Raw genomic sequence first — 12,491 nt, forward strand, 5'->3', positions numbered from 1 at the left:
CTGGAGTGAAATTGCCGATGGAGGGTCTGTTAGCCGCATTTCTGTCGTAGAAACAAACCAGCCTTTTGGAGCAGGCTGGGAGGAACACAAGAGAAATGAGATTAAAACTTTGGAAATAAGGTTTTTTAATAATTTAGCTGTATTATTAGTCTATATTTTTTCAGTAATTTTTCTCAGATGGAATATGGAAAATTTTAATTTTCTCTATCCAGTTATTTTACTTTGACTATAGGATCAGGCCAGGGACACCACAGCCTTCACTTGACAACATTCTATACTCAAAATGATACTTCATCTGATATAAACATGTAAAAATAAATGCCATACCCATAGTGACAAGAGCCACAAAGAGGCCTTGAGATAAAAAAAAAAAAAAAAGTTAAAAACATTCATTAGAATACAGTGCGCGATCTAGAAATGAGAATGCAGTTAACAATAAGCTTGGTTACCTGTGGTCAGAAGTATTCTGTGCATGTTGCTGTGTGGATAGAAAGATGAAATGAAATGAAATTGCATTTATTGTGAGAAGAAATATCATGGTTTAACAAATATTTGAGATTATTTACAGACAGCACAGCAAAAGTGAAATCTACTACTATCTAATACTATATACCATTATGAAATAAAACTTTCTTAATATAAAAGTAAAGTTACTGTGATATAAGCAGCCACATAAAACTCTACTGTATGCATTTAGGCTTATGTTTTTGGAGTTGAGATTGAACTGAAATAACTTAATTTTGCTTCTAAAATGGTCACTATTGTTATACTTTAGTTTTTTTACGATTACACTGTGACCTGAATTAATCCATTATCGATTAATTGTAGACTTTTTTTTTTTTAAGTTGAATAAATAAAAACAATCATTTCCTTTGGCAGACTCTCCACCAGAAAAGGCTATAAAGTGATCCTTTAAGAAATAAAGTGTATATGCCAGGTTTTAGTAGTATTAATTTGTTTGGTAGAACATACTAAATATTTACCATAGTGTAACATCAATCAAGTGGAAGTTTGTGGAAAAAAGTTAACGTAATGGTGAGTTTTAAAACTGAATACTTCTACCTGTGTCATCAACATGTATGTTAATTACTAGTTCTCTAATACATAATTTATTCTGCTTGTAAGAGTTTGAAAAACAAGTTTGACAATGCTTGACAAACAACATCTGATCTGATATACAAATGTAACACTGTATACAACTAGATTAAAACTAAAGTGAAAATAAAGTTAAGGAGGCTGAATGCAGTTAAAACCATTTTCAGAATATTTTTGAACAAGTTAACACTTTTGGTACTCTGCTCAGCTCACCCATCTATTTAGTGTCTTTGAGTGTCTTGAAAGCCTCTTTATAAATACAGTGTACTATTATTATTTATTCTGTTTGCTATCCATCATAGTTCTCTGCTGTATTATTCCCTATAGTCTTCGTTTGTGGGGATTAAACACAAGCTTTATTCTGTTATGGACACAGTATGTTCTCTATTGTGTTGAAGGGTTAGGGTAAGAGTTAATATCAGTTATACAATTATCAGATATGCTCTATGCTATTATACACAGACACATAAATTAGTGAAAAATAATAATACTCACACAAGAAGGTAGCAGCTCAGGTGAAAACTGAGTTGTAGGTCAAACTGGGTTGAATTTATACACAAATTCTTCTGTGAGTAGGAGTGGCACACAGGGGGGATAATTGCTTGATTGGCTGATACTTTTTTAAAATATTTTCTGTAAAGGCACTATGTCATAGCATACGCCTGAAGCAACTTGTAATAATCATTGTACTTCTTGATTAGATATGGACAGCAGATAGAAGGTAATTGTTGTCTAATTACAGCATAGTGATTGCACACATACCTACTTATCTCAAACCTATGTCGACTACCTGGTACTGTAGACGGAAACAGACAACCCTTCTATTGTTTTGTATTGTGTCAAACTTTTTATTTTGGGTGCAATAGACATCCAGACCACTAGATGGTGATGTTAACACTATTGTGGGGACTAGAGGGAAACAGCACAGGCGCAGCTTCAGAATTAAACAAGCTGCGGCAAGACAGGGGTCACGTCTCAATTCTCTTTCCTAGCTTCCTTTTCCTTGATTCCTCTCCTCGATCCTGCATTTTTCAGCTGTCAGTCAAATGTGTCACATTAAGTGGGGTCCCAAAGAAAACCCCAGAAGGAAGGAGTAAACATGAGGGAGGTTTCAGGAGGCAGACATCAGAGAAAATTATCAAACTTTATTGGTCTCTCAGAGTTTATATCCTCTCTCCTCACTGTGTCTCCTCTTTGGGTGAGACTTCCTCATCCATTTCCTGCAGAATAAAGGAGAGGCATCAAGGAGGAGGAAGTGAGGTAAGAAAAATGAGCCATGGTCCATGGATTTATCCACCTTATTCCGGAAATTGCTGTGGGTGCTGCTATCATCAATTTATGTTGTATTTTTTTGTATGGGGCTGCCGATCTTGACAGCAAATAAGTTCAATTTAAACTATAAAACCGTTTTAAAGCCCCCAGAGAACAGGTGCACTGCTGACTTGTTGGAGCACAAAAAATTTAACATTTTACAAAAATGAACTGACTTTATGTTATAAAATATTTAATATTTAAGATACAATACCTTTCCTAAATTCTCTACCGATATGAATGGGATCCTCGTTTAATCAGAAATCGGAAGTGCCACCACAAAAAAAACAAAAACAAAAGGATTACGATCATTTAGAGACAAAAAGAGGCTGGGCCGCCCATTCAAGTCAATAGGCCGAATTGACTAGATTAGCCTAGCCCAGCTAGGTACTTCTGATGGCTCTCTGCCCATTGAATATGTGCAGTAGTGCTCTTCTCTCATGCAGGCTCACGATCAGAGTGAAAGCTGTTTAATGATTAAAAAGCTGTTTTTAAGACAACTGAGGGATTTTGAGCTGAGAAAAAGTTTATGATCTGAAAAGAGGTAAAAATTGCCACAAAAATCCAACCTTTTTGAAAACTGTAGGTGCCCTGTCAACCGAACATGAGCAGTCTGTGATGCGCTCTATGGAAACCTTTCTGGGCAGGGGGGATTTTTCTTTGCTGAAGTTTCAGTGAGTGACCACTACGCCAACTAAGTTAGCAATACCCTAGCACTGACTCTCTTTTGGGTTTTTTGGGGGGTTTATTTGTCATTATTGGAAATCGTAGACAATGGTGTATCTTAAAACTAATCAGATTAAACATGAGTGACACTTACCTGGCACGGGTGTGAAAAAAGAATAGGTCGCATACATTTTGCCTTAATTCTGCTATATCTGGACATCTGGTTTACTTTTGACCTTCTTTCATCATCAAAAAAGGTTCTTGGAGATGTTTGTGAAAAATAGACTTATATTGTTGACTGATACTGACAGTTTAAATGATGTGAAATTGAAAAAATATTGTAATGACTAGAAGTACTCAAAAGTAAGAACCAAACGCCTTGAACTCTTTGAATTATGCTTTATTGATGAGCTGCTAGTTTAATACAAGCTGTTGTCACAGCCACAGCTCACACTGAACTCTTTAACACACAGGACCGAAGATGTAAGCCCTGCTTCCTCTAAAACATAAGTCTAATTCTCTGTTTACAATGCACCAAACCATTCATAAAACATCACACCCCCTCCTGACATAACATGGACATAATAAACAAACAATTACAATGCTATTACACCGTATAACAGCTTTGAGGACATAATAAAGTCCTCGGTGCATTTCAGTGCGCAACAGTAATCCACAATCTCCTATAAATTTTGTTCACTGCAGATCACACATGGCCCACACCATTATTTTCTATGGAAGTTCTCAGCTGCGACCACTGCCCGTATGGGGTTTGGAGGTGCATGCTGGGACTGCGTGATGACAAATGCAGGAGCTCTATACCTTTTGTTCTTTTGAGGTTGATAATTCCAGATCTGAAATTATGCAAATCATTCTAGTGAAGGTGTATGGAGTTGTGTGGAGCACGTCCTGTAAATGCCACATGACATCACAAGATAGAGTGTTTTATGTTTGAAAGAAACACAGTTGTCCAAAAGCACATTTAAAAAGCAATATTTTGAAAAATGTTTTAATAATTTATCAGTTTATAAAGTTTCAGAAACAGATTTTGAATAAAATTATATGTCTTATGCTGATTAACCCTGAGGAAGCTTTTAGACTTTTAATATATAGATTGTTTTCAGTCTATGAGAAATATGAGTGGGAAATTTACTTCTGGAACAGTGGGCTGGCTATGTTGAGCTCTTTTTACATTTTACCTGCCTCCATCTCAATTAATATAGACATAGAGAACATTGTAAAAAGACTGAGCTAATTGAGTTATTTAATCCTTTACAGGTTAAGATTTTGTTTGTCCTGGATGAGGGCTCGGGCAGTCTTGATGGACCTGCTGTTGTGTACATTTTACACTCAGTCACTTCATTAATGATAGCTTGGAACACGTATGTCTAAATTTACAGAATTACCACAACTGAAAAAGGGTCAGCAGTATTAAAGCTCAGTGTGTCAATACCTCCCATAAACCACCCACCATAATGTTTGGCTCCACTCAAATGAAGGCAGCGACTAGCTTGTTAGCTATGTGCATTTATATATACCGTCTATAATGCCTCCCCAAGAAACCATCATTGGCATATTGACAGCAGCGGTTAAAAGGTAAATCAGTTTCAATCATTTGTTTGGAACTTGCATTTCTTAAGTAGATCTAAGAGGTTTATTAAATGTTGTTATTCTTATTCTTTGGGCACCTCAGTAAATTGTTAGCCTTTTAGGAGGGATCAGTTTGCACAGGTCAGTAAGTTAATTATTTATTCTCTCTTATGACTGGCTTCTTATTCAACAACACTTCTGCATTAAAACTGGGGTAACTTTTTAACAGATAGATACTATCCAAATGTATGAATGTTTGGGCATATACAGTTTTAGAACAACTTTTCGATCAGCTCCTCTCCAACGAGTTACGATGCACCCGTACTTTCTTCTGCATTTCAATTTGTGATCAATAAAACACATTTTGCAACTTAGGGATACAAAATCTGCTCATTTCCAAGCAAATAAGTTGAGTATATGGCTGGGAGATATTGACAAAAATGTATATCTTCATTTTTTATTACTTTATTTTTTGCCCTTTTGCATCTTGATGAAAATATTCAGAATATATTTTACTGATGCGTCAGGAATGTGGTCAAATGTGCTTGTAAATGTGTTGGTTAAAGTTCAGTTAATATCTCACAAAAAAGTTAAAATTAACCACAAAAGTGCAGAAATATCACTTAGTACAATTGTGCGGGACCTCTCAAATCTCCAACTCTCAAATCTGTGGCTGTTTTCACCATTGATTGGCAGGTAAATACTAAACACATTAGATAAAATATATAAGATGGTTAATATTTTGTTTATTAAGTAATATGCTTTCTTTTTCAGGGTCATGGAAATGAATGAGACAACCAATGCATTTGTGAGGACCACTACAGCTATCACAATGTTTAATGGAGGAGTGAAGGTATAAAGATTAAATTCATGGAGAGGAAACAATATTTTAGCGAATTAAGTCTTAATTATGTTTTTTGTGCAGGATAATGTGATTCCTTCATACGCAGAAGCATTTGTGAATTTAAGAATCCACTCGGCACAGTCACTAAAAGAGGTACAACACATTGTGTATATTGATGGTGGATGATATACAAGGTAATATTAAAATGGTTGAAAGAAATATTGAGAACTTAATTATATCAAATGCTACAAAAAATAACTATTCTGTATGGTTCAGGTCTGTTTTGAGTAACATGTGCAACACTCATGCTATAGCTGATGTTTACGCTCTTAAAAACATGAAAAACAAAACCTTATGCATTCAGAGCATCCAAATTATTCAGCACAATGAGTTTAAAAGGGCTATTTACAACTGTAAGGAGCCTGTGCAAAATTTAGCTGTCTATAACTAGCATGCTAACAGTGCAATTCCTGTTTCTTGGACAGTTAAACATTTTATTATTGGGTGCAGAGACACAGAGCACACAAGCTCCTCATACAATATATCTGTATTGGAGCTAGACAAATATAGCTCAAATACAAAAATGGGTACGGACATTTAAATGAACCCAATTCAAAGTTTGTGTTTGTCATTATCACTGGCTCTTTTTGTAAATGTTTTTAAATTATTAAAAATGGCTCAGTATCAACACACAGAATGTCATCTAGGTCTTGGAGTTTGTGGAGACCACCATTGGAGACCCTCGTGTGAAGATGGATATTGTTAAAGGATTTGATCTATTGCCTGTCAACCCCTACAATGAAACATCTTTGGGATATCAACTCAAAAACAGTTCTGGACCTGTATCCATCTGTGACTGTTGTTCCAGGTAACAACTAAATAAAATCATTTTGTTTTATACATTTTATTTGGGTTCAGGGGTGTCACAATTTTGAATTTGAATGAAAAAAAATAAAACCAACTTTAATTTTAACTTTAATTTCCATTATTCTTCATGCCATACTGAGGACTCTAAGCCACCCAATATCATCCTCTTCCTTACATTACATCACTTCTTCTTTAAATCTGTTATTTCCCCTGTTACTTCCTTTAGCTCCTTTGGGGGGACCCTGAAGCCCAGGCCAGCTAAGAGACATAGTCCCTCCAGTTCCTCCACGCACATGGCCAGAACAAGTCCCCAGAGAGGTCCAACCAGTTGGCCTCCAGCCTTTTACCTCCACCCTTTTATTTCCACCCTTTCTTGGACAAGCTGAAAACTTCTACAACATGCAGAATACACCCACTGATCTAACTTCCTTCTTCAATTTTATTTCCTCAATCTGTGGCAAGAGTAGGATTCAGCAGCAAAAACTGATGGCTCTCTAGCATGATGTGCAACTATCCATTGGAGATGCCAACAATTTCAGGGTGCTTTGTTGGGATGGCTTCAGCTTCCATTGGGCACCATAGTTTTCTAACGCAGAAGTCAGCAGACTTGTTTCTTTCATTAAGACATTTTAGATGAATATGCAATTTAAAATGTCCAAATGATCCATGGCTGACACAGATTATAACTATACAGCAAACACAAACACAATAGGTCTTCTTTAAACATTGCTGCTTTAGAAATAACCCTGACTCTTTTACTTCACATTTATCCAAAAATGGATATTAAGGAACTTCCACTTACACATTAAACCACTTACTGTAATCATAAGATATAAGACTAGGGTAGACTCTAAAAATACACCACAACACAATCATGAGGATTTTTGTATGTTTTGTGATTCACAAAATTTTAATAAATACTATAGAACAATAATTAACAGAATATAATGTAATATATAGAGCACTTAATTAGAATCAAAATAATTATATACTTTTGTGACTGATGCTCATTCAAATTAATACTAATAATAAATGGTAATAATCCTAAATAAATCAAGATTCCAGACAAACACATATTGAATACATCAGAAGACGCATCATTATACAGAAAATCTACAACTGTTGCACCCAAGCAAAGTTTGTTAGCTATTGTGTCCACAAACCTCAGATGTGCATAGTAATGACACTTGATTATTACTTTTATTTAACTTTATCCAACTAGATTGAAAAAAAATATAAAAATAAAAATCACCTTCAGGTCAGTTGTTTTTACAGAGGAGATGTTTGTCATTGTCATTGATTTTTATTTTTTTCTTTGTGGATATCTTATAGACATGTTAGTTTCTACCAAATACTGTTGCATTATGATACCAGATTAGAGAAGGTTTGGGCAATAATAAAATCTAACTTTTTGGTACAGCACCCATGTTTTCTGATATTGTACTTAAAAATAATTTGTTTGGTGTTAAATAAATTGTTTTGTTTTCCTGATTCTAGAATGTGATTATGTTCCAGATTAGGGGCAGAGGCCACTTCAACCAAGATTTGAAAATAATATTAAATATTATTTAAGACTGTAGTGATTAACTGACATATAGGTAAATAAGTAAAGGTATATGAGCAGCTGCTATGTGTGGCTACAGAATGCTTTTCAGGTATGTTATGAAGGGGTTAGTTCCATTCCGGCAAAACTGTCCAGTGTAGTCATCCAGGTCCACAGCCCACACACATACTCCCCCATAGCCATTAGACTTAATATGTGCCACCTGAAAATAGAAATGAAGCACTTTTTAAAATAATTGTGAATATATTACTATATTTCTATTTACTTACATATACATGTTTATATAATTATCCCTTATTTGTTACCAGTCTCTTACTATTTTTGCTACTAATTTATTATTGCCATTCATATTTTTTCTTTGTTATTATGTTTATTGTGATGTGTTCCCTACTGTGTCCAAGTAATTTCCCTTGTGTATCAAATACATTTTTCTAAGTCTAAGAATGTTAAAGGTGCACTATGTAACTTTTCTGTGTGAGGGTACACCACCTACTCCTCTTCATAGAAATGTCAATGCTTTGTGTCTGATTTAATTGCTTAAAAATACCTTCTTGATAAGACTGATACGTAAATGGAACATTCATACGGTGGAACATTCCTGGCAAAGCAATCTATAGAGACAAGCAGGTGGCATACTCTTCTCTAGAAAGGTTACATAGTGCAATTTAAAAAATGCAAAGTACTTAACATCTGCAATAAAAAGGAACTGTACCTTTGCATCAAGACTGTCAGTGTTGTCATACCCAACCCATTGCCCTTGTGTGACCGCATAAGGAACACTCTGACTCGGAATCCACTTCTCAGCAACACCCTGCCTGTAGAGACAAGTCTGAAAAGAACAATGAAAAGAATATTTTCACAAGCATCAACAGACAACAATCAAGAGATATAATAAATGACCTATCCAGTTGCTTTACCTCATAATATGACCAAAAGCCTTGTTGAGCAGTGTAGCACCCTTCTTCTGGAGGAACAGTGCTGGTAGGTGCACCAACTATATCAGTGTTGGGATCAACCAGTCTAAAGGCAATTCCAAAAGCAGCGATTCCCATGTTTAGTTTATTTGCTGGCAGCGCTGCCCCACCTTGAGTCTTCCACATGTTCATTGCAAATTGCTATAAGTGCATTAAAATTGTATTAATAGGATTAATGTCCCATGTACATTCAAAGCGATATACAGATTATTTTTAATTATTAACTAATTAATTAACATTGTACTTGCCGTGGTCAGAGTATCACTAGGTTTTGTGATAAATGGACCTAAAGGACTGTGATGTGCTGTGGCCGGTTTCTGTTGGACTGTGAAAGTTGTATGTTAAAACATTGATGAAATCCAGTTCACTGTAAAAGAGTAAAAGAAAATATTCTTACTATTACTTGCATTTGAACTAATTTTGTTAGTATTATTTAGGTCTTACGGAGCAATCTTTGAGACTTCATAACCACTTGTCTGCGTAGCGGATACACTGGCAGTGAGGAGCAGTGATTCGCTGGAGAAAGCTGTTCTGAGCTCCTAAATAGAAACCAAGCAAATGTGAGTTCAGATGCATCAGTCATGTACAGTTCAGTCTCACTTTGTATTAAACAAACCCCAAACAACAAACAAACAAAACCAGGTAACATGTTCTGACTTTTTGAAACTGGACAAAAATGATATCTTTACTGTAACCAAGGGAGAGATTCACCATTATTCAAGCATTTTCTAACCTGACAGAGAGTTGTGAATTTTTTACTGTTTGCATTGACATCGGGATAGCGCCAGTCCAGATTTAGCCCATCAAAACTGTATTCCCGAAATAAAAGGATGACTGAATCGATAAAATTCCTTCTGGTATTTGGTGAGGCCACCATTACAGAGAAACTAGAAGAGGAAAAAAAAAGTCTTTCGTAAAATGCAAAGTTAAAATATGAAATAATGGCAGAAGAACTGATCAACAATACTATTGTACTGATCAACAATGTATTGTAATACTACTACAACTATAAAAATAAATACATTTACAAAATATTATTACAGAACATCTTACGCCTGATCGTCATTGCCTGATGGGTCACCTACAGCTAGTAAAGTTTTCAAATTTGGATTACTGTAAAAATAAAAAAGATGAGAATTAAAATAATAATAATAATAATAAGAAGAAGAAGATTTATTATGTGAAAGTTGATTGTGAAGTAGTTTTGTGCACTTACACCGATTTAAGTTTAATCAGGTCGTTGTACAGAATCAGATCTGCCGGATCTACTGGTATCAGTCTGTTCTTGTTGTTTTTGTCATCAATGGCTGCATAACTATAGATGATGTGGGTGCACAGAAATGGATTAATGTTGGCTGGAGTGAACTTGCCAAGGAAGGATCTGGCGGCCGCCTTTCTGTCGTAGTAACAAACCAGCCTTTCGGAGCAGGCTGGGAGGAACACAAGAGAAATAAGATTAAAACGTCATTAGAAATAAGATTTTCTTGAAGTTTTTGCTGTATTTTTTTGAGATGTAAGATATAAGACACATTTTCTCCATTCAGTTATTTTACATTGACTCAGGTCAGGGACACCATAGCCTTCACTTGACAAGATTCTATACTCAAAATGATACTTCATCTGATATAAAAATGTAAAAATAAATGCCATACCCATAGTGACAAATGCCACAAAGAGGCCTTGAGATAAAAACAAACAAACAAAAAAGAGTTAAAAATAAAGGACGAGATCTAAAAATGACAGGAGGATGCAGATAAGCTTGGTTACCTGTGGTCAGAAGTATTCCGTGCATGTTGCTGTGTGGATAGAAAGATGAAATGAATAAATTGTTGCTGGTGTTTGTAGACTACACACAATATTGAATTTTAGTTTTACATTTATTGTGAGAAGAACCATAATGATTTAACAAATATTTGAGATTATTTACACACAGCAAAAGAAAAGTGAAATCTCTAATTTTCTTTCATTCTAATACATTACCATTCCCCTACTATATAGCATTATGAAATTAAACTTCTGTAAAAGTAAAGTTATTGTGATATAAGAAGCAACATTAAAAGCTCCACAATTATATTGTGACCTGAATAATCCATTATTGATGAATTGTAGACTAATGTACATAAAAAAGTTGAATTAATAAAATCATTTCCCTTGGCAAATTCTCCAGCAAAAAAAGTTACACAGTGAACCTTAAAGTGCATATGACAGATTTTCATGTTCTTCTAATTATTCATTTGTTTGATAAGGTAGTAATTGTAGTAAATATTTACCAGAGTGTAACATGAGTCAAGTGGCAGTTAAGGAAGTAGCGTGAGTTTTAAAATTGAATTCCTCTACCTATTTCATCAACACTAAAATTTCTATCCAAAACACAGTCACGTTTTACAGGAGGAAGGCATTTTTAGCAGAGTAAACCTTCATGTAACAAAAAAAAGCTGTTGTCAATTATTAATTTAATAATAATAAATATTTTGCAGTTTAGAAAAAAATACATCATAAGATAAGATTTTTGTGAGCTCTTAAATATAATAACAATTAACTGTGCTGTAGGGAAATTTCAACGAGATATGCACTTTAACCTTTACAAGAATACACAGTGACGTAAATGGAAAACTGCGAATCGGCCTTACTCATAATTACGGTATGTTAATTACTAGTTCTTTTAATACATACTTAAGTCTGCTGGTAAGAGTTTGAAAAACAAGTTTGACAATCCTTTTGACAAAGCTTTAAATAGCTTCTAACCTGTTGAGCAAATGTAAGACTGTATACAACTACATTAAACGGTAAAATCAAAATTAAGGCAGCTGAAGGGAGTTAAAATGATCTTCAGAATATTTTTGAACAAATTAATGCTTTTAATGAGTAGTTCAGTTCACCCATCTATTTAGTCTTTGAGTGTCTAGAAAAACTCTTTTATTTATTCTGTTTACTATCCATCACAGTCCTCTGTTGTATTATTCCCTATAGTCTTCATTTGTGGGGATTAAACACAAGCTTTATTCTGTTATGGACACAGTATGTTCTCTATTGTGTTGAAGGGTTAGGGTAAGAGTCAGTTATACAATTATCAGATATGCTCTATGCTATTATACAAAGATACAGATTGAAATGAGTGAAAAATATTAATAATATCCAAATACTCACACAAGAAGGTAGCAGCTCCAATGACAATGTGAGCTATAGGTCAAACTGGGTTGAATTTATACACAAATTGTTGTTGTATACATAGGAGTGGCACAAAGGAGGGATAACTGGTGTTTTTGTTACATTTTTTTATAAAGGTTCCACGTCATAGCACCCGTCTTAAACAAATAGTAATTATAAGCTAAGTAATAAGTGTCTCCTTTTTGTAATATGATAAAGAAAAGAAATAGAATAGAACAAACAACAATTAATCATTCTGTATACATTTATTTGATGTAGTAGAAAAAACATTCACTGTGAAGACAGAAAGCATGCATCTAATCTTACAGAACACATGTTGTCTCTAATTTCCTGGTAAAATAATGATAGGCTGCATTCATGTAACACTTATTTTTAAATGCCTATTGTTTAAAAGCTGGAGGGCAGGTCAGAA

The 12,491-nt window shown here is 34.6% G+C and overlaps 3 protein-coding genes and 1 long non-coding RNA gene across 4 annotated transcripts; 1 reads left to right on the top strand and 3 right to left on the bottom strand.

Moving 5' to 3' along the window:
* Nucleotides 1-8: 8 nt before the first annotated feature.
* On the bottom strand, nucleotides 9-1,607 carry LOC129412402 (uncharacterized). Its single transcript, XR_008633698.1, has 4 exons — nucleotides 1,591-1,607; nucleotides 450-478; nucleotides 328-354; nucleotides 9-75 (listed from the first exon to the last, which is right to left on the bottom strand). It is a non-coding gene; the product is annotated as an uncharacterized LOC129412402 (long non-coding RNA).
* Nucleotides 1,450-8,679, top strand: LOC110164741 (uncharacterized). The gene is made up of 5 exons (XM_055166231.1): nucleotides 1,450-5,358; nucleotides 5,437-5,515; nucleotides 5,588-5,659; nucleotides 6,214-6,374; nucleotides 6,600-8,679. The coding sequence occupies exons 1-5, from the start codon at nucleotides 5,153-5,155 to the stop codon at nucleotides 6,757-6,759; spliced, it is 678 nt and encodes a 225-aa protein (XP_055022206.1). The 5' UTR covers nucleotides 1,450-5,152; the 3' UTR covers nucleotides 6,760-8,679.
* Nucleotides 8,011-9,040, bottom strand: LOC110164743 (acidic mammalian chitinase-like). The gene is made up of 3 exons (XM_020929855.2): nucleotides 8,855-9,040; nucleotides 8,650-8,766; nucleotides 8,011-8,139 (listed from the first exon to the last, which is right to left on the bottom strand). Exons 1-3 carry the CDS (start codon nucleotides 9,035-9,037, stop codon nucleotides 8,011-8,013), a joined length of 429 nt encoding a protein of 142 aa, XP_020785514.2. The 5' UTR covers nucleotides 9,038-9,040.
* A 125-nt stretch (nucleotides 9,041-9,165) lies between these two features.
* LOC110164484 (chitinase-3-like protein 2) lies at nucleotides 9,166-12,083 on the bottom strand. Its single transcript, XM_055166430.1, has 8 exons — nucleotides 12,059-12,083; nucleotides 10,679-10,707; nucleotides 10,564-10,590; nucleotides 10,128-10,341; nucleotides 9,965-10,024; nucleotides 9,645-9,798; nucleotides 9,356-9,450; nucleotides 9,166-9,278 (listed from the first exon to the last, which is right to left on the bottom strand). The coding sequence occupies exons 2-8, from the start codon at nucleotides 10,701-10,703 to the stop codon at nucleotides 9,176-9,178; spliced, it is 678 nt and encodes a 225-aa protein (XP_055022405.1). The 5' UTR covers nucleotides 10,704-10,707; nucleotides 12,059-12,083; the 3' UTR covers nucleotides 9,166-9,175.
* Between the last annotated feature and the right edge of the window lie 408 nt (nucleotides 12,084-12,491).

Source organism: Boleophthalmus pectinirostris, unplaced genomic scaffold (assembly GCF_026225935.1).
Source record: "Boleophthalmus pectinirostris isolate CB_2022bp ecotype Guang Dong unplaced genomic scaffold, ASM2622593v1 HiC_scaffold_8, whole genome shotgun sequence".
NCBI lineage: Eukaryota > Metazoa > Chordata > Actinopteri > Gobiiformes > Gobiidae > Boleophthalmus > Boleophthalmus pectinirostris.

Excerpts from the sequence above, each read along its gene's own strand:
- LOC110164743 (XM_020929855.2), bottom strand. The coding sequence starts at position 9,037 with ATGTGGAAGACTCAAGGTGGGGCAGCGCTGCCAGCAAATAAACTAAAC. Across the intron at positions 8,767-8,854 it reads GCTTTTGGTCATATTATGAG|ACTTGTCTCTACAGGCAGGG; the intron begins GTAAAGCAACTG and ends TGTTCTTTTCAG. Across the intron at positions 8,140-8,649 it reads CTGACAGTCTTGATGCAAAG|GTGGCACATATTAAGTCTAA; the intron begins GTACAGTTCCTT and ends TTCTATTTTCAG.
- LOC110164741 (XM_055166231.1), top strand. The coding sequence starts at position 5,153 with ATGAAAATATTCAGAATATATTTTACTGATGCGTCAGGAATGTGGTCA. Across the intron at positions 5,359-5,436 it reads TTTTCACCATTGATTGGCAG|GGTCATGGAAATGAATGAGA; the intron begins GTAAATACTAAA and ends TTTCTTTTTCAG. Across the intron at positions 5,660-6,213 it reads CGGCACAGTCACTAAAAGAG|GTCTTGGAGTTTGTGGAGAC; the intron begins GTACAACACATT and ends AATGTCATCTAG.
- LOC110164484 (XM_055166430.1), bottom strand. The coding sequence starts at position 10,703 with ATGCACGGAATACTTCTGACCACAG. Across the intron at positions 10,025-10,127 it reads CTGATTAAACTTAAATCGGT|TAATCCAAATTTGAAAACTT; the intron begins GTAAGTGCACAA and ends TTATTTTTACAG. Across the intron at positions 9,279-9,355 it reads GAAGTCTCAAAGATTGCTCC|TGAACTGGATTTCATCAATG; the intron begins GTAAGACCTAAA and ends ACTCTTTTACAG.